The sequence below is a fragment of the Myodes glareolus genome, chromosome 18 (assembly GCF_982192425.1).
Source record: "Myodes glareolus chromosome 18, mMyoGla1.1, whole genome shotgun sequence".
Classification (NCBI taxonomy): domain Eukaryota; kingdom Metazoa; phylum Chordata; class Mammalia; order Rodentia; family Cricetidae; genus Myodes; species Myodes glareolus.
The window spans coordinates 41,425,901-41,446,566 of NC_142043.1; the positions used below are offsets into that span (position 1 = coordinate 41,425,901).

At 40.3% G+C, this 20,666-nt stretch overlaps 1 protein-coding gene across 1 annotated transcript in view; it reads left to right on the forward strand.

Annotated features, from left to right (window-relative positions):
• Positions 1 to 20,666, forward strand: part of Mrps9 (mitochondrial ribosomal protein S9) — a 52,780-nt gene that overhangs the window by 15,467 nt on the left and 16,647 nt on the right. Inside the window, exons 3-5 of the mRNA XM_048430197.3 lie at positions 11,209 to 11,271; positions 11,351 to 11,381; positions 19,320 to 19,399. Coding sequence (XP_048286154.3) covers positions 11,209 to 11,271; positions 11,351 to 11,381; positions 19,320 to 19,399 — 174 coding nt within the window. The remainder of the gene's footprint in view (positions 1 to 11,208; positions 11,272 to 11,350; positions 11,382 to 19,319; positions 19,400 to 20,666) is intronic.

Here is a 20,666-nt window from a genome sequence, read left to right on the forward strand (position 1 = left end):
TTGGGCTGGACATCATATTTCTTACTTCCTCATCAGTTTGTCCACTGTGAATACAGCTGCTGGGAGCAGTATGCTGTGAGTACATTTTTTTATCAACATTCTTTTTATTCTTTAGATATTAACTTATATCATTACTATGGCCAAGTCCTGAAGATTTGCTCTCCTGCTTTGATTTAGGGGTTTTATGGTTTTAGCTCTTCCATTTAAGTTGTTGAACAAGGTGTCCGGCTTGTTCTTTTACATGTGAATACTTAGTTAACCCAGCATCATTTGTTGTAAGGAATTGTTTCACTGATTGAATTCCTTTGCCATTTTACCAAGGATCAACTATATATACATGTGAAGGTTTTATTTCTAAATCCTCAGTTATGTTCCATTATCTGTATTTTTATTCTATTGCCAGTGCAAGTCTGTTTTGATTGTTGTCACTTTATAGCACACTTTTAAATAGGAAAATATAGACATTCTTGTCCTCCTCTCCCCTAAGATAAGCGGGTTTTTATATACTTCTTGAATCTGTGTATGAAATTTTAGGAGTAGTTTGTTGCTTTCTGCAAAACAGCCACCTAGGGTTGTGATTTGGAACTTGCTGAATGGCTAGACCAGTTTGGTGACTGTTGCTACTTGAAGGTTACATTCTGATCATGAGAGCAACAGGTCTGACTTACTTATATGTTTCGTATCTCTTAGTAGACTTTTGTAGTTTCCATAGTCTATGCTTAGTGCTTGGTAAGCTTATTTCTTTGCCTTAATTTCTTTTTTTAAAAATCCCATAAATAGAATTATTTTCTTATCTTTCTGTATTCTTCAAGTATGTAAGTTGATTTTTTTTTCTATGAAGTATGTCTATTTTGTGAGGGATCTTAAGTTATAGTAATTCTGAGATTGTTTACTGAGTCTTCAGGTTGACTTCTTAGCAATTTTTGTTGTACTATCTTCAGGAAATACATACAGCTTCATTTACTTTCTATCTGAATGCCTTTTAGTTTCTTTTCCTTATCTACTTTTTCTATTTGAACTTGGGCTGTGAGTACAGACACTCCCACTATGTTGCCAGAACTTAGGAGAAAGTGTTTGTTGTTTTACAGATGTGGGTAAAGCTAGCTATAAGTGTTTTGTGGGTACATCATCACATTTGGCAACTTACTACTCATACCTTGTTGTTGAATCTTTTTGTTGTTGGCATGATGAATATTGCTTACCACTTTTTCTGTGACCATATGTTGTCTTTTATTCTATTAATCCACCTAGTATATCATGCTAATTAATATTCAGATATTAAAATAACCTCTGTGTTCATGAGATAATTCCACTCCATCAGTTTGTGTAATTTTATGTATTTATATATTTGTTTTTTGAGCATTTTGCTGAGAGTTTGCGAGCCTGGTACCACTTCATAGCTCTTTGGGTGTGGGGTCTGTTTTTTGAGACAAAGTGTATGTAGACATGAGACAAGACTATGTAGCTTAAGGAGCCTTCAAACTTCTGATCCACATACTTCAGCCTCCCCAGTAGTAGATTATAGGCGGGCCAACATGTCCGTGTTAATTACCTTCTGATGTTCATGGAACATAGTAGCCTTTTGAAAGGAAGAAAATCGCTCAACAGTTTCATTGTTCTATCTAAAGAATAAGCTTTTTATAAACGCATGACAGTGAGGAACCACTAGAAAAGTATTCCAGATCTGCTGTGTGAGTTAACAGGCATCTACATGTATCACTGTGGTCCGCAGAGAGCTGGAGAAATAGCAAAGAGATGTGCTGTGTCAACTCCTGTTGCCTAGAGCCTGTGTCTCCTTGGACTTAAACTTGTTTCTGTTCAGCTTTAGAAGCTGGGCTGAGGGGTTCCTTGCAGTGTCTCTAGAGCTGTAATGTTTAAAGGTCAAGTCACCTTGGTTCTTTCATCCGGGTGTAAGGAGCATGCGCACAGGCAGTGTTACTGCGCACATCACATCAGTAGTGAGGAATACAGTATACTGCAGCTGGAACCACTGCATAATGGCCCCCGTGCCTTCGGCTCACTGTGCCTTTCCCAGGCTTGTTTGGTAGACTCACCTGAGATACTTTTGAGTACAGTGATTTACCACTGATTGATTTAAAGGGGAAATTGCCTGATCTCCTGTCTGGTGTGACTTCCCTAGCTCCATATCCAAAGCCCACATGGAAGTGAGTGTTAGCCGTTTCCCAGATACCAGTGACATAATTCTGCTGCACTAGGCTGTGCAGCATGTGACTGATCAGCTTCACTGAGTCTCACATTTTATTACAATTAGCTCTTGGCCTTTTATTAATTTTAGTGGATTCCCTTTGGCATTTTAGGAGATGTAAAAGCAAAGGCAGACAGTGACTACCAACTCTTATCAAAGCGTTACAGTTATCTACTCGGTATGGTTTCTGTTTTCCTATTATTTTTTTAAGAGGCTTGGTTATAGATATAAACTGAAAGGGAGACAGTGTAGGTGATGAGCTGTACTTGGTTATAGATATAAACTGAAAGGGAGACAGTATAGGTGATGAGCTGTACTTGGCAAATTCCACACAAAAAAAACTGCTTAGGTATTTCCAAAGACAGAAACAATTTATCCAAATTAAAAAAAAAATTTTAAACAGCCATTGCATTTGCTATTATGTATTTAAGACATCATGTTTTTATCTAATTTGTCTTATCTTAATATATTAATTAAAAGTAAATACTGTAAATTTTTTTCTTTTTTATTGTGATCAGGAGTTTACTATTTCACAAAAGCAAGCTTTCCAGTTAAGGGAACGGAACTAGCACATACCGAAAGCCTGTGTGTGCAATGCTGCCAGGGAGCCTGATCCACTGTCTCCTTCGTCTTCCCAAACAGCCCTGAGGTGTCCAGTGGTAGAGGGTCCCAAGTCAGCCGTCTTTTTCTCAAGACTGCACTTTGCAGTTTCCAAGATTAGTGTTTGGGGTTAACAGTTTCTGAAATCAGATGCTGTCTCGTTTCGTAGAGCATGGTGAGTTTAGTGCTAGCCAGCAGTGCCTCGGGACCCCCTTTTTATTCGGGCTGCTGACTCCTGGCTGTGGCTGACAGTGCATGCTTGTCCCCGTTGTGAACACCCAGGGCCAGGCTTTGCTCTGTTACTGATTCTTGTCGTCCCTTTTCCCATCAAGTGTCTGTGTGTCCACCTTAGCTGCTCCCTGTTAGCTAAGCTTTTGGCGTAACTCAGTTTGTCAGGAATGTGAATTACAACAGAAAGCAATTGATTTTGAGTTTACAAAGTTGCCTTATAGAATTGAGTTTGAATAGAAATCTGGCTTCACTGAATGTCGCATATAAAATTTATGTGTGAAAATTTATTATACTCAGCTAATATTACTCACTAGATGTTTCTTATAAGACATTTTAGAGGGTACTAAATGTGTTAACAAAGATACAAATAGTTTAAATACAAATAGTTCTTGACACTATTGATTTTTAACTTTAGAATTGTATCTATCATTTGGAAGGTGTGCTGTGTTTAAGGCTACAGTAAGGAATTTCTCAGTAATCACTTGCTATATGTAAGCGTGTTGGTACAAGCCTGCAGTCCAGTCTTTGGAGAGGGAATCAAAGGGATTAGGAGTTCCAGGTCATTAGGAGCTCCTGCTCAGAAGCTGCCAGACAGTGGTGTGTGCGTGGTATTGTCCTGGCTGTCCTAGAACTCACCATGTAGACCACATGCTACTGCCACATGTTGATGGGTGTGTAAAATTATTTCTGTCTACAGCAGTTCATGACTGTCAGCAGGAATCTGTCAGGTGGAATAGTGAGCCGAGTGAGTGGGTTGCATGGTGGCAAGGCCTCTCTGAGGGCTGTGAAAGCGGTAGGAAGCTAACTGTGACACCTGAGCGTGGGATGGCACGTGACAGAGCAGGCTCGGTTTCCTTCTTGAGCCCAGGGCAGTGGATAGCCGGGTGAATGGTGGGAGCCAGGACCTACATGCTTATGGACACAGAACCGACATGAGTAACACTGACTACTGCCTGTCTGCAAGGTCTCCGTGAGTCTCGTAATCTTTCTTCTGCATCAAAAACTATTGCATTTCAGGTCTGCCCTGATACTGTATTTCCCTCTGACTAAACACACAGTAGTGGTCAATTTTGGGTTGGGGACATTCATTGAGTTACTATTAACTACGGTGAATACAGATGTGTGCTCATATTTACTATTAACTATGGTGAATACAGATGTGTGCTCATATTTACTATTAACTACGGTGAATACAGATGTGTGCTCATATTTACTAATGCCTTTATTGGGGAATTAAAAGTTAAGTTCTACATTACTGTAGCGGTTCAGGAAGAAAGCCAGCAAACTGATGTATAACACTGCTGAAGTCTACCAATTACTTTTTAATTGGTATTATAGACCTCATTCTAAAACCAGGATGTTTTATTCTCCTCAGTGCGAATGTGCTGTATGAAGTTTCTCTAATTGATTTGCTGTGCCCATTCCATTTGATGTATCATTTTTCACAATATTTCATAATTTGTGCTCACTTCTAATGAACAGAGTCGTTAGGACAGGCATGTCTAAGTACAACTGACAGCTAACATTAGGTGCCAGATGCAGTTTGTAAAGCTATGTAGAACTGTGGAGAACAGTTTAAATAAATTAGCACCTGTACATTAGTCTCACTTGCTGGTAATTTATAAGCGAATCAGTAGAGATGACATTTAGGTAAGTCATTGATCAAGTTAACAGCTGCAAACCCCCTGCCCAGCTGGGATACCTAATTAATAGAGATTGCATTGCTGACCTGGTGCTTCTCCTGGGCTGAGCCTGCAGTCCATTTATACTTTAGACTGAAGCCCAAGAATGCAGTAGGACAGACTGCCTTCATTTTAGGAAACCGTTCAATTGCCAATATTATAGTTAAAACAAGAATTACATTTTAAAAGAGATACTGATATTTACTGATGATGTTAACTGTATCACATGACTTACATTTTTGCACTTTACATTCTTTGCCTCTTTTGTTAGCCCTTTTGTTTGGGAGTCAGATTAGGCGTCCATGTCATACTATAGTGTGTAGTAAGTATTTAAAAAGGATGAACTTAAATGGAATGTGTGTTCTACTTTTTTCTTCTGTGTGTGTCTCTGTGTGTGTGTGTGTCTGTGTGTGTGTGTATGTGTGTGTGTCTGTGTGTGTATGTGTGTGTGTGTATGTGTGTGTGTGTCTGTGTGTGTGTCTGTGTGTGTGTGTGTGTGTGTATGTGTGTGTGTATGTGTGTGTGTATGTGTGTGTGTCTGTGTGTGTGTGTATGTGTGTGTGTCTGTGTGTGTCTGTGTGTGTGTCTGTGTGTGTATGTATGTGTGTCTGTGTGTGTATGTGTGTGTGTATGTGTGTGTGTGTATGTGTGTGTGTGTATGTGTGTGTGTGTGTGTTGGGAAGGGAAAGGCAGCAGTCGTTGAATGTAAACTTTATGTGTAACAATTTCTTAACATTTGACATTAGTTTAAAACATCGAAGAACTTTGCTGGGTTTAATTCGTATGAACTTTGGTACTTTGTAAGAACTATTAAACTAGCACCCACAAGAAAGCCCTTTCTTTTTTGTTTTTTTGGTTTTTTTGTTTGTTTTGTTTTGTTTTTTTGTTCCTCAAGCGAACATTTTCTTTGGATGAATTTAAAACTGACAGCCATAATGATGGACTAGAACAGAAGTTTTATACTGTTTCAGGTCTATGTACATATGTGTTGGAGTTGATTGAATATGGTATATTTACAGACTATGCCCAGAGTCTGGTTCTTACATGAGAAACTTCTTTTAAAACACACTTGCAGGAGAAAATACACACACACACACACACACACACACACACACACACACACACACACTTGCTAAGTCAGATACAGGCATTTCATCATTTGAAGCTTCTTGAAGAATCATTAGCAGAGTTCCCAACTGACACCCCCAGGGTTCTTTTTGTGGAAGGTTTGTTATTTATTTCTTAGTTTAATTATCTTCAGTGTAGATTGCTTAGGAAGAGAATTATGAAATTTTGGTTAATTCTGTTGTACTTAACAAACTTGATCCAAGTAGACCCAGATCATAATTTCGAAATGAAACACCCATTTTCAACATACTTGATGGTAGTGGCACATTAATCCCAGCACTCAGGAGGCAAGATGGAGTCGGATCTCTGTGAGTTCAAGACCAGCCTGCTCTATAAAGTGACTTCCAGGACAGGCTCCAAAGCTACAGAGAAACTATCTCAAAAGAAAAAACAAAACAACAAACAAACAAAAAAACAGATGCTTGAGGGGGTGGGCCATGTACTCTGCCCCAACTGCTAACTCCCACCAGCACTGGGGAACCAGAGGTCAGTGGTGGGGAACAGACAGACCCGTGTCACCAGCTCGTTTCCCTCATCACTTTCTCCCTGTGGGCTTCTGGGTGGCCAGACTTCGGCTATCATAATACTGAAATTTTGTATTATCTATTATGCCAATATAGATGCTTCAGAGGAACATAATCTTTACCCAAGGTAAAAATTTTATTTGACATAGCTTTCTGTCCTCAACCAGTTTTGTTATTTATTATTTATAATAATTACTTTATTTGAAATAACTGCCTGGTATGGTGGTGGACACAGTGGTACCAACTGGAAGGTTAGGTTTAAATAATTATCTTCAGTGTAGGTTGCTTAGAAAGATAGTTGAGAAGTTTTGAGAGGCTTGTGAGATGTGGCCTGCTGGAAGAAGTGTGTCCCTGGAGCGCAGGCTTCGAGAGTCTTAAAAACTCACACCATTTCAAGTCACCCTGTGCTCTGTACTTGCAGTTCCAAATGTTTGCCCTCATCTTCCTGCTCCAGTCACCGTGTCTGCCACTTGCCGTCACATTTCCCTGCCATGACAGACCCTTATTCCTTTGGAGCCATAGGCCAAATAAGCTCTGTCTTCTATAAGTTGCCTTGGCCATGGTGTTGGAGCAGTTGCAGGATTGGAATAATAGTGAGGCTGGACAGAAATCTTTGGAAAGGGGGACTGTTACAGGAAGTGGATGGTGGATACGTCTAAGGACAGGGTTGAGTTTGGGAATTGAGAACTATATATTGGCCTTGGTGCCACACAGATGGCTCGTTCATTATAGTTCGCTTACAAATGTGACAACAGTTTGTATTAAGGAACCCTTCGTGATAGCCATGAGTCATGTAGACATTGGTGACAGCGACAGGATGGGAAGGCAGTGTTTCTTTGACAGAAGTGGCAGAGCATGGGAGGATGTAGAGAGCATTTCACTCCATAAAACAGGGAAAGTAACGGGGAGCCTTGGGTTTACAGGGGCTTCGCTTGATCTAGTTCTGGAGAGATGCATGGGTGTGTAGAGGGGAAAGAACTTTAGTGACCCACACTCAATAAGTACAGGTCCTTGTCAGAGAGGAGGAGCTGACAGGTAAGAAAAGAGGTGCTACTGTAATAGCTGACTGGAGCCAGCCACTCATCTGTTTTTTGTTTGGTCATTGGTTTTTGTTGTGTTTGTTTGGTTTTTGTTTTTGTGACAGGGTTTCTCTGCGTAACCACCCTGGCTGTCCTGGATCTCTCTGTAGACCAGCTGGCCTTGAACACAGAGATCTGCCTGCCCCTGCCTCCAAGTGCTGGGATTAAAGGTGTGTGCCACCGCTGCCTGGTTTTGACCTCTTTTATACATCAGCTCCTGTATCTGACACTGTAGATTCTGTGTCTCCTGATGGAATGAAGTCGGATGCTCTGGCAAGTGCCTAGAATCAGTATAGGGTAAATATTTGTTAAATAAAACTTGATTTCTTTGGGAATTTTCTTGTGAATTTTACTGCTCAATTGCTATGTGCCTTTGAAGCCAGTAAAGAAGTAAATCTGCAACCTAAGAGAACTGAAGAACAGATTCCAGAATTCATCCTCAGGTTTAAATTCTGACCCAAGTGTTGTTAGACTGTTTATTGTTACTTAACCGAGGATTCATCTGTAAAATAGAGTTAGTAAATACATGACTTATTTTTTAAATAATATGGACAAATAATATGGTTTCTGGAAACTGGAAATTTTGTGTTTATATAACATTTATTGAGTGCCCTCTTAGCGCTGCCTTCTTAACATATTTTACATAATCCCCAAACCCACAATCAGATTACTGGAGTGATGGGGAAGCACACAGGCTCTGTTTCCTTCTGTCTGCACCTGCTCGTTCCCTGCTCCCTTCTCTGCGCCAGGATGAAGTCAGGCTTTTCCTGTTTATGGTGCCTGGTGCTCTGCCCCAACACACTCTACACTCTTCACAATACTAATGAAGAATCTTGTTCTTATTTATTCATGATTTATTTTGAAAATGCATTCACTTACATTTTAACAACCGTGTGCTAACAGAGTTAAGTGAACCCAGAAAGCAACAAAATTATTTTTTCAGTAAAGCCATTGAGTCCTTTGTTTGCTTCAGAATTTGTGGAGAAGAAATCTGCATAGAATGCCCATAGGAGATGAATGGAAGTAATAGGTTAGGTCGTGTCAGTACTGTCCCGTGCATACTAAACAGATGCAGGCAGCATGCTGAGAACCTGTCCTGTCTGTTTGGGATGCATTATTACTTGATGTACAAACAACTGATTTAGTTTATTTACTATTCTCTCTCATTCTATCATTCTATCCATCCCCTCCCTTTTTTATGTTTTAACTGGATTAACATAGGGCTTCTCTCTTTAAGTTAGATCCACCTTTTTATTGAATTTCAGTATTTCCAGCAGATTCTTTGTTCACGTGTTTTGCATTTGAGGAGGTTGTTTCTGCCTCCTAGCAATCATTGCAGTGATTTCTTTTCCCCTTCTAACCACCCTCTACCAGCTAACTGTCTCATGATGTTTCCAAGGTTTACCATGCTTGAGAAATATAAAAGTGTGGATTTTTACGTTCGTGTTTCCCTTTAGGATTATTCAGTGATCACAGGAGTTAGTCCCGTGCTTAAAAGCGATGCCAGCAATCGCCTGCTGCTCACTGGAGGATGAATGGCTTGGGAGCTCACAGGCTTACATAGTCTTCTCTGCCTGTGCTCCTCTAACCTGGGCCTTGCTGACCACCTTGGAGCTGCTTTATGGACAAGGCCTCAGAGGCTATAGGCTAGAGATGACCTTCTTCAGATAGGTTGGTTATGGGAAAGTCTGTATTATTTATAAGTTTTAGACATTTTTCCTACCTTTTAACTTAGAAATGTTTCAAATTTCCATGAAATTTGAATGCTTATTGAATACATGCTCTTCACATAGATAAATCTGACAGTGTTTTCCACATTTCCCTTGCCTCTGTGCAGAATAATTTTGACTGGCCCATTGAAAATCAGGTTTTGCAGGCTTAACTCCTAAACATATCAGTACAACACCTAAGTATATAATACCCTTCATGCCATTGTCTCCCACAGTACAATTGTCACTTCCAACAGAACAGTTCTATAATGTAAATGGTCTGTATATGAGTTTCCCAGGATGCCCTAGTCGTTTAGTGTTTCAGGTTGTAGACCAGCTCAGCTGCTCCGTTGTTGTGCACTCTGGAGCTGTGCCGGCTTCCTCATGATCAGATTTAGCGTGGGTGAAGACAGCCCTCAGCCGGCGCCCTAACAACTTCTCTGTGGGGTTCCTGGTTTCCCCACTGTTGGTATGACTGTCCTTTGCCTTTAGTAGTCCCGTTCCTGTGAAAGCACCTTTTCCTCTGTCCCTAGCAAGCAATCTGGAGGCTTGGTGGTTTGAATGAGATATTCCTCACAGTCTCTGGCATTTGAGTACTTGGTACCCAGTTGGTGGCACTCTTTGGGAGGCTTAGCTTTGGCCTTGTTAGAGGAAGTATGTCACTGGAAGTGGGCTTCAAGTGTGAAAAGACTCACGCCATTGCTAGTTTGATCTGTTTCCTGCTTATGGTTTAAGAGAGGAACTCTGTGCTGCTGTAATGGTTCCACACAAGGATGGTGATGAACTCTTACTCCTCTGAAACTGTGAGCTAAAATAAGTTGCCTCTGTCACAGTGTTTGTCGCAGCTGTGTGAGAGTGACTAACTCAGGAGGGTAATGTTTGAGTGTGCATGTCAGCCAGGGCCTTTGTGATCCTTTCCTAAGCTATGGCCCACTGGGAAATTGTAAAGATGGGCTTTCTTCCTCTCTGCACCGTCTCTTCTACTTTTATACTTGGTACTGTTCTATTAAGCATGTTTCTTTTTTCATTGCCCCTCACTCCAGTGTGTATGTGTACATGCTTTCTAGAATTCATATATGTACACCCACTTATTAAGTGTGCAGTAGGCCATTGCCATTCTTTTTGATGTTCAGATTGTCTGGGGTGGAGAGGGAAATTTGTCCAAGCACTGGTGTAAATGGGAATGAGCCAGGAGTGCTCAGAGACCTGTGTGAGGGGAGCACCTAGTGGCGCTTGGCTAAGCAAGGTCAGTCATGTTCCTTGTGAGAAACACATGGGAGGCCTCGTTGGAAAAGTATACTTCAAAAACTCAGCAGGACCAGGGTAGATAGTGTAGAGTGTGTGCGTGTTCATTGTGTGTGAGGGCCATGCTCAGTCCTCGGGACTGTAGGGTAAACTCAAAGATAACCTAAAAACACCAAGGGAGCCATGGTGGATGCTCTGGTCTGCGTGAGAACTGCCCCCAGATCCGTGTGCAGAGAGCTCTTCCCCATCTGAGTGCTGTTTAGGGAGACAGTGGGACTCCCAGAGACTGGGACCTATGGAGCATGCTGGAGGAGTGCAAGCTTGTCCCCAGCCCTTGATTTCTTTCCTGGCCACCATGAGGGAAAAGTCTGTTCTATATTTTCTCAACAAATATTCTGCGTTGGCTCAAAACCAAAGCAATGGATTCAGCACAGTTTGCTGAAATGATGAACCAAGATAAATCTGTCCAGTAACCTGTTTCTCCCCAGTGTGTCACCGTGAGTGAAGCACTGCCTGCTGCAGCCTTCCGCCCTGGCCTGGGCTTGCAATGATTATCTGAGCACAGCGCCAGAGTTTGTGAAGGAGCACCTCTAGTTTGATGCGGACCCTTGAGAGTTGCCTGTAGCCAGGTTCATAATTACAGATTTTATTGTTGTTTTTCTTTTGGCGATGTATGCTTGGTAACTGTACTTTGCCACTTGAACTGAGATATTGCATATGAAACTCTAGTTCAATGTCTGGTACAAAGTAAGCATATTGTAATTTTTATAACAGTTGTTAATTAACCTTTGTGTTTATTTTCAGAGAGCTATTGCTTACCTTTTTCCAAGTGGTTTGTTTGAGAAGCAAGCCAGGCCAATAATGAAGGTAATCCTAAATACTTGTTTAATAATGTCTTTAATGTGTTATAGAGGGTGCCTAATAACATTTTACATTTATTTTACAGCATCCTGAACAAATTTTTCCAAAACAAAGAGGTAAGGTTGCTCAAGATTGAGATGGTTCATTTTGTTTTTTAGTTTACTGTGGATTTGGGTTACACATCACGAGTTTTGTCACAGTGAATGTGGAGTCGGTCAGAAGTAGTCTGTATAATAATGAATGTAGATTCATTCATTCATCATTCAGATTTTGTGTAGGATATGAAGGTTAGATCAAGTTAAGCCTTGTGTCTGTGTTAATGCCACACTGAGTACTTGCATACTGCATTCCACTAGACATCTATGAGGAAGAGTTTGTGGGTTGTGCATCTGTTGGTGACTCTTTCATCTCTTTTTTATGTGAAGTCTTTCTGTTTCTCTTGCTTTAGAGACATAACTGTACTGAATATGGAATGTTAGTCCTTTTTGGTCTTTTAGCTCTTTGCCTTAGCCTCCTGTGCAGATGGGGTCATAGGCCTGTGCCACCAGGATCCACTCGGCTTATGCCTCATCTATCCTAGGGCTTCACTTCATTCTTTTTAAATACTTTAAAATGTGTGTGTGTGTGTGTGTGTGTGCGTGTGTGTGTGTGCGTGTGTGTGTGTGTGTGTGTGTGTGTGTGTGTGTGTGTGTGCTAGTAGGCATGCACACATAGAAGTCAGAAGACATCTTAGAGTAATTGGTTCTCTGTTTGCACCTTGTGGGTCCCAGGGCTCAAACTCAAGTCATCAGACTTGGTGGCAAACACTTTACTCATTCTCGGGTTCTCTCTTCACTCTTTGGATAACTTTTATTGTGGATTTGTTATAAATATTTTAAATCTCTTTCTAAATGTGGCCTATGTTTCCTATTCTCGATTCTTAGAAATGATTGATTATAACATACAAAACATTCACTTCAGAATCGTTTTTGGGAAAAAATGAAGACTATATACAAGTGCACACCAAGTCTGAAGTTAAAGTGTTATTTATAGACCAGTTGTCTGTATGGGCAGAGTAACTTGTACCTAGTTGCTTTTCTGATAAATGCCTGGAATATCAGCAATGTATTTGTCCCCTTTTCACTGGCTTCTCTTTGCTCCAACCCCTAAGGCAACTCACCAATTCTTCATCTCTTAATTCTCTTAGCATATCTCCATGAGTTATGTCTCTTCTGCCCTCTGAGGCTTCTTGGTTCCTTCGAGTACTTTCTCAGTATTATGTACTCATTATTAGCAGCTGCAGTGTGACACCAAAGCTTCAGGCTATTCCCACAAAATGTCCATGTATGATTTTGAAAATAAGCCACTCTTGCTAGAGTCATCTGCCCTGCAGCTAAGTGTGTTTAACAGTGCTCCTTTAGAATAGCACAAGTTCTGCTTTCTGCTCTCAATTTTATTGTAGTTTTTATAGGATAAATCGGTTTTTAGTATTGAGAAAAGTAACAGTGAAGTTTAGATTTGTAGAGATTATGGCACTTGTACTATGCTACTACTTGGTTTATTGAAAGACGGGAGCTTTTAGATTGAGTTATCATAAAACACCTGTCCTGTGAAGTGGTAAAAACATTAAGGAAAATGAAGATACACACCAAGCTGATGACAGAACCAAGAAGGAGCACTGATAGCCCAGAATTGGAGGCACCGGGGAATTGTTCAGTGAAGTGAGAAAGTTAATTTGTATTGATAAACCTGTTGTCCAGTACGTGGTCTGATGATCTTGAGCCTGTCCATACCAGACGCTTAGCACTGACAGATAGAAAGCAGGACTGTTAACTAAGGCTAAAGAATTCAGATAATGGATCATGCTTTAGTAGTAGAAAAGACTGTTTTCTATGCTGATGACTACCGAATAGTGATAGAATTAATTATGCATGGTGAAGTGAATCATTGAGAAAAAAATAAAGTCCCAAGAGTAGAAGTTATATCAGTTAAATTTTCTGATTTAAAATCAATAGAACTGTATCACTGTTGAATTAAAGAATCAAATTTGAAATTGCACACTCTTTGGAAGTATTTGACAGTTCCCATCAAGTCCTGTGGAATATAGTTATGTCATGCAGACACAAACACATGTCACTAATAATTGAGAAAGACAAAGTAAAAGAAAAATGAAATTGATGAACACAATGGCAGATTTAAAAGAGTGACTGTGACATAGAGTCACTGAGAAGGCCGGTGAGGTCAGTCAGAGAGTAATATTGTGCGTATCTGCTTTTTATTATTATTGCTTTGTGGGGCTTGAATTGAACCTTGGGTTGCCTCCTGTATGCCAGGCATCAAGTGCGTTTTACCATGAAGCTGTGTTTGCAGCCCAATATTAACACTTTCAAATGGAGGCACTTGGAGGCATCCAGAGGCTACTGTGAGGGCGCAGGAAGCTCTGTTGTTGTGGTCTGGATATCAGACAACAAATGAATGGATTAATGAAATGTGTGCCCTGGCAGTGCTGCAGCAGACATGGGCAGCCCGTATATGGCGGCTCTGTTGAACTCGTCCATATTGGGTTTCATGGTCTAAGTTGATGAGGACAACTGACCAGGTCTCTTCCTCAAGAGGGAACCAGAACTCATTACAGATGGTTGTGAGCTACCATGTGGTTGCTGGAAATTGAACTCAGGACTTCTGGAAGAACAGGCAGCTCTTAAACGCTGAGCCATCTCTCCAGCCCATATAAGACAATAACTTGATGCTAATTTGAAAACTTTTCCAAATAATAACAGTAGCATTTGTTGAACTTCAGATTGGGCAGACATAATTCTAAGTGCTGCATGTTTTATTTCAAAACTTTCACAACAACTTTTAAAAGCACAATTATTTTTCTCATATTTAATTTCCAAGGATACCCAGATTGGAAGTGTCTGGGCATACAGTTTGGCCCAGGTAGTGATGACTTATGGTACAAATGTGTGACCACCACACTCTCAGACACGAAGCTTAAAGAGTAATTTAATTGTCCCAGTTATCTCAATCAGGAAAATTCTGGGTAGACTAAAAGCCAGGCAGGCCACTGGTCATCAGGCTTACTGAAAAAGTACTTGCAAACTTTGAGTTACATAAAAAGTAAGTAAAGCCCACCCCTGGGAGAACAGAGTCTCACTGTACAGCCCTAGGTAATCTGTAGCTTGCTATGTAGACCAGGCTAGCCTCAAACTTAGAGATGCACTCGCCTCTGCCTCCTGAGTACACAAATATAGCATTTTAAGAGAGTACCAGAAAGCATTTTTCTCAGAATTTTAAGTATGGCTTAACATTAATTGGTGTATTAATGTAATTTCTTTTTATTCAAGGAGAAAACATTTACATAGAGAAAACAGTTAACAAAATGGAGTCTTTTATTTTTGGTAAAAAGGTTTAAACTAGAAATGTAAAGCTTTCTTGCTTGAGTAGGACTTTTCATGAGCAAACAGAAACATCGAATCTTTTAATGTGTCATTAAATCTCATTGCATTCAAAAATAGCATACATCAATTATCAGCAGTTATTTGGAAGCCTTAACTATTAAATTTTAAAAGAAACACATAGGACCGGGTGTGTATGCAGCTCAGTAATAGAGTGCTTGCCTAGCATGTGTGAGGTTCCATCCCCAGCACCACATACGCAGAAATCATATAAGGAATATAGGTCAAAACCATGTAATTAGGGAAATTACCACACATAGGACCTCGTGGCAAATTCAAGAGCATGGGAGACAAAGCTATGAATGTCGATCAGTGATAGCGCACATCTAGCATGTGCAAGGCCCTGGACTCAAGCCTCAGCATTGCCGAACAAGCCACGAGGACACCAGGGAATTCAGGGAATTCATAGATGATGGTTTCCTGCTAAAAGAAACTGATAAGATGCAAATGAAAAACTGTATTTGAGCATTACTAAAAAGTTCTTATGCCACAAAAGAGTTAAAGGGTGAAATGTGAAATCATGTGGAAATATTTGAGGATCTTGCCACCTAGAGATATCATAGTGGCCAAAACCACACAAGGAAAAAAATCACTTTGGATTGTGTGTGATACTGATCTTACAATAGCCCTTGAATTGCCACCTTTCTTTTTGGGGACTCACAAACCATCTTAAAAAATTTACTGAGTCCAACTATATTAATACATGTTTACATATGCATGTAGACATGGTTCAGTTTGTGTGATTTTAAAATCCATTTTAAAAAATACTGGCAAACAGATGAATCCAAATGATGAAATTTGGGTTGAGACACTAGCAACATTATATGTCAAATTTCAGAGCCAAACTTGATGTCTCACCTCTATAATCCTAGAACTCAGAAAGTTGAGGCAGGAGGATTGTGAGGAGTTAAGGTCATCCTAGACTACAGAAAGTGGCATTATATCAACTACGGCCCTCTACCCCTTAAAAAAAAAAGAAAGAAAAGGCAGTTCACTCTAGAACAGTAGACAGATAATACAGCTAGCAATATTTTATGAGTATGAGGTTGCCTGTATTTATGTATGTGTACCACATTCATGCAGTACCCATGGAGGCCAGAAGAGGGCATCAGATCCCCTGAAACTAGAGTTACAGATAGTTAAGAGCTGTCATGTGAGTGGTAGGAACCAAATCCTTGTCTTAAGTAAGATGAGTAAATGTCCTTAACCACTAGCCCCAGCTATCAAAATGACAGTCACAAAAAGAAACAGAAAAGACAAAAAATTATAAATTGTTTTCAAAATAAAAGCTTTTTTTTGAGAAAAAGAAACCAGAAAATCTGAATTATAAGGGCTTTGTTTCTAAAATTTCTCTTATAAATTAACCAAAAAAAAAAAAGAAAAAAGAAAAAAAGGGGGGAAAAAGCCCAATGGAAAAACAAGCAAAGATATCATGCAGCTTGTCCATGAAAAAAATGTAGCCAGTAAACATTGTAAAATATCCAAGATCAGAAATAATGCCCTATAAAAACAATAACAAGAGGCTATTACTTTTTCTGCTTAGAGGTTAGGAAGTATAATTGTTATGAAACAATTATTAGGAACAATTTAACTATTTATTATAAAGCTCCTGAACAAATTATCATAAAACAATGGTAAAAAATATTGTGTTACCTCATAATGCTGGGCTGGAAAAACAACTAAAAAAATGTTGTACTCTATAGTGTAATTGCAATATAGAATGCTATGTATGTTTATAATAAGGCAGTTAAACTGTGTGATGGTGGATGCAGAAGGATGTCAAGGTCAGGGCCAGCCTGCATTGTATGGTGAGACCCTGCTTAGTACCCAAACAAGTGGAACCAGCAGGAAGGCTCGACACCTAAAGGCTCTTGCCATTAAGTCTGGCATACTGGTTCAGTTGTAGGATCCACATAGAGGAAGCAGACAATGGGTGCCCACAATTTGTTCTCTGACCTCTGTGCTACACTGTGATGCCCCCCCCCCAGGTAGGTAATTGTACGTAACTTTTGTAAAAGCGAATACAAAGTACAGTGATAAATAACAGGCAATGCTGTTGAATGTACCAGAGTTTAGAACTGTTAAATGTCACCTTGCTTCTAGCCAAGGAACCCTTTCTCTTGATCTTTAGAGTAGCATGTTACTTGTGTATTGAAATCCATGATTGGGAACTAAGTGGGAAGGGTCTGTATCAACAGCAACAAACCCTGCTTAGAATTACATGAACATGGACAAGATTTTCATAAGAAATTAAGCTAAAGACCGTAAGTGAAAACTTGGCTGGCAAAAGCGAAGGAAAGAGAGAAAAACAGCCCAAAGTTTCTCCTTACGTTTTCCCTCCCATACTAGAGAGTGAGCCAAGCCCTGCTTGTACGTAGAAAAGCATTGTGTCAGTATAGCACAGCTGGCTGCTTGCTGGCTGCCTGGACTGGTTTTTGAATTGCAGGTCTATCCTGTTGGACGCAGTTCTAATTGCTAAGTGTCCAGGCTCAGTAGGTATCTAGGGAAATTTTTATTAAGTTTAACGATATTAAGAAGTGATGAGGTTTTTATAAGGAGTAATGAGGGTGGCTCACTCACCGTGGGAACAGAGGACTCTAGTGGACGAACTGGTGATGGTAGTGCAGAACAGAAAGACAAGTACACAGAACAGCCAACGTCGGTGTAGTAGAGGCCGGGGTTTATGAATTTGAAACTTTTCAAATTTTGAACCTTTAAGAACAGAGTGAACCTTAAAATTAGTTATTAATTATGTTCTGATGCATGCTGTGGTATGACAAGCTTTGCAGTATATCAATATACATAATGGCTCATCTTAAAATTAATGACACTATAGATTTAATTAATCAGGTATGTTTATGAAAGAATATATGTGTGTGCATATACCTTATGAAGTCTAGATTTATAAACACAATGCACACAGAGCTGTGATTCAAGGTTCTACCCAGACTTGACAGTGGTAGCATACCCAGGGCGCTTATTTGGATGCTTACTGTTTTCAGTTACTTTCTGACTGACTACTTGAACAGTGTAATGATAATCCATTGATAGTGCAGGTTCAAGTACTAGGTAATGTGAAAGCCATGGAGCTTCTGGAAATGTCATTGGAAAGTATTTAAATCACCTGGAATCATTGGCTAGTAAGAGCCTTGCTTTTCTAGTCCTGCGATGGTGACACACATCTTAATCCCATTACTCAGGAGGCAGAGGCAGGTGTTTGAGCCGGTGAGGTCTACAGAGTGAGTTCCAGGATAGCCAGGGCTACAAAACACATGGCTTTTCCTTTCAGTCTAATCTCAGCTAAGACCTTTTCAACACACATCCAATGTTGCTTCTCTATTTTAAGTGTATTCCCAGTCTGGTACTAATTATCCTCAGAGAAGAGAAACATCCTGCATTTAAAGGTGTTTCAACAGAAAAATGTTTACTGTTTAAAAATCGACAAATAAATAGAAGCTTTCTGCTTCACAAGCACAAATTCTAGATGCATTGGATACCCGAATAGGAAAGTGATTAGAATTTCAGAATAAAACAGAATACCAAGTTTAGCCCATATCCTTGTGGAGATGGAGGTTGCTTCAAAAGAGTAAAGGGAGCCTGTTCTTAAAGTGCCATGTGGCCCTCCAAAGACGGTTGTACAGTCTGTCTGCAGTGAGAACATATCATGAGGGCCCAGGCAAGCAGGTTAAACTGTCTGAAGAAGTTTCTTGGTGGGCTCAGTACTGAAAACCAGGCTTCACACACTGCTGAGAACATCCACCATGTGAGACAATCTATAAACTCCTGTAAAGGACACTGTAAATGAAAGCAGTAGAAAGTAGCGGGCTGGAAAACATAGTTTATACTATGTGGTAAACCTACATATGTAATTTTCCCTTGTTTTTCCCTTGAGACAAAGTTTTCCTATGCAATCTAGGTTAGCCTCAAAACTCTTGGTCCTCCTTTCTGTGCTCCAAGGTACCAGGATTGCACAGGGGCACCACCACACCCACCTAAGAATGGAGTCTTTAACAGGGGGGCCACTACAAACGGCTTATAAGTATCTCATCGGAACATAGGCAGAAGAGTTGGAGTTTGTGTCTGAGTTTGTTCGGTGATTATTTAAGTGGGTTACTGCATAGTTGAAAAGGTGTTCCTGAGCGCCCATCTGTTTGTGACTGTTTTGAACTCTCAGAGGTAGATTATGAAGGGGTTGGAATGAATGATGTGGCAAGCAGGCTCTCAGCACAATTATGTGGTTGCGCAGGGCCTCCTTCGAATCTCTTCATATGCTCACTGACTTACTGACTGTTCGGTTTTACTTGAAAACTGTGGGACCTGAACATTTTTGTTCTAACAAAGTGATGTGGGTTATCTTATGAAATTTTATTTAAAACAAATGAAATAGATCTTCATAGCGGAATATTATATTAAATACAATGTTTTATGCTAATTGATAGGAAACTAAATATCCTAAGCATTTACATATTCAACATGCTAAATACATGAATTTTAAATGTGCATACTTTTGATATTTTAGATACTTTTGATATGCTAATCTGAATCACAGATGTATCCCATACTGAGGTTAGACTCATAGTTTGGTTAATCTCTGTAAATGTTTTTGTTTTCATTTAGCAATCCAGTGGGGAGAAGATGGCCGTCCATTTAATTTTCTCTTCTACACTGGCAAGCAATCATACTATTCATTAATGCATGTAAGTATCTTCATTTATAAGCTATGAAAGTATTCTAGAGGCTTCTTTTAGCTTCAGACCGATCTCAGCTTTGGACAGAGGAGAGCTTGTTGAGGCCAGACTGCTGATGAAAGGCCCCTTTGCTGTCTGCTGCTGCATCAGAATCTTTATTCAGAAAATGCCCTTGCTCATAAGCTCAGGTTCTCTCAGTGATCCTCGTGTGCAGCTTGAAGGTGGACAAGGAGGGCCAGGCACTGCGTGCTGTCGGATTGTGAGGTCGTATATTCACCTCCAGATAGCTGTTCATTTTGCTTGTTACCATATTAAAGTTCAGCTTTCCATTGGTGAATGCAGTGTGTGAGGGAGAATCCAGACCAGGCAAGAAGTCCTACTGTGCTTTGGCTTTGGAGGATGCTGGGAAGTGTTTGTTTTGCTGCCTTCAAAAAAAGCTGTTTGTTAGTGTGTGAATGTAAGGGCAGTCCCCAAAACTGCTGTGAGAACAAGTTGGATGCCAGGATCCATTTTGTAAGGCAGAACCCACTTTATTTTTAGAACATGGTGTCAAGTTCTGTTTTATCCATAATGTGATTTTTAAAGCTATAGAAATATTTATGGGGCTTCCCCATCCCCAGTCAGAGGCTGGAGTAGTGGCACGCATTCCTCTGCCTTTAGACATATCTGCTGTTTATTTGTGCTTCACAAACCCAAAGGACAAAATCCCCACTTGTCAGCTACATTTATTTCTTAGGGAAAAAAAGAAAACCTTCTTTTCGCTTTTTGTTGACCTTGGGCAAATGAGCTTCTTGCCCTGGCAGAAATGAAATGAATGACAAATGCAGAGTGTGTCTTTGCTGAGTAATGGGGCTGTGCTCCAGCTTCCACGGAGGCTCCCGTGCACAGCCTGCGGCTGCCCGAGGACCCCTGCTGCTCATTTAAATAGGTATGTCAAATCTGCCTCCAAACGCCGCTGGTTTGATCTGTGGTAATATTTGTGAAGGTTCCATATGGACTTGAGCCCCCTGCAGTGCTAAGAAATAATGTACAACGCTTCATGGTGCAGACGCAAATTTTCCCTGAAAAGGGATGCAGTGCTGCGTTTTAGCTGTCGAAGGGGATGATGGAGCTGACGCACTAGGCCTGTCAACTTGTTACACGGATGGGTTGCACGCAGCGAAGCTGTGGAAAATCTGTGCCTTTTAACTTTTCTACTTAATCACGGTTGTAGCATTGCCTTTAGACTGTATGCTACATTAATTCTCTTCCTGCCTTCTGCCTTCATCCCAAGTTT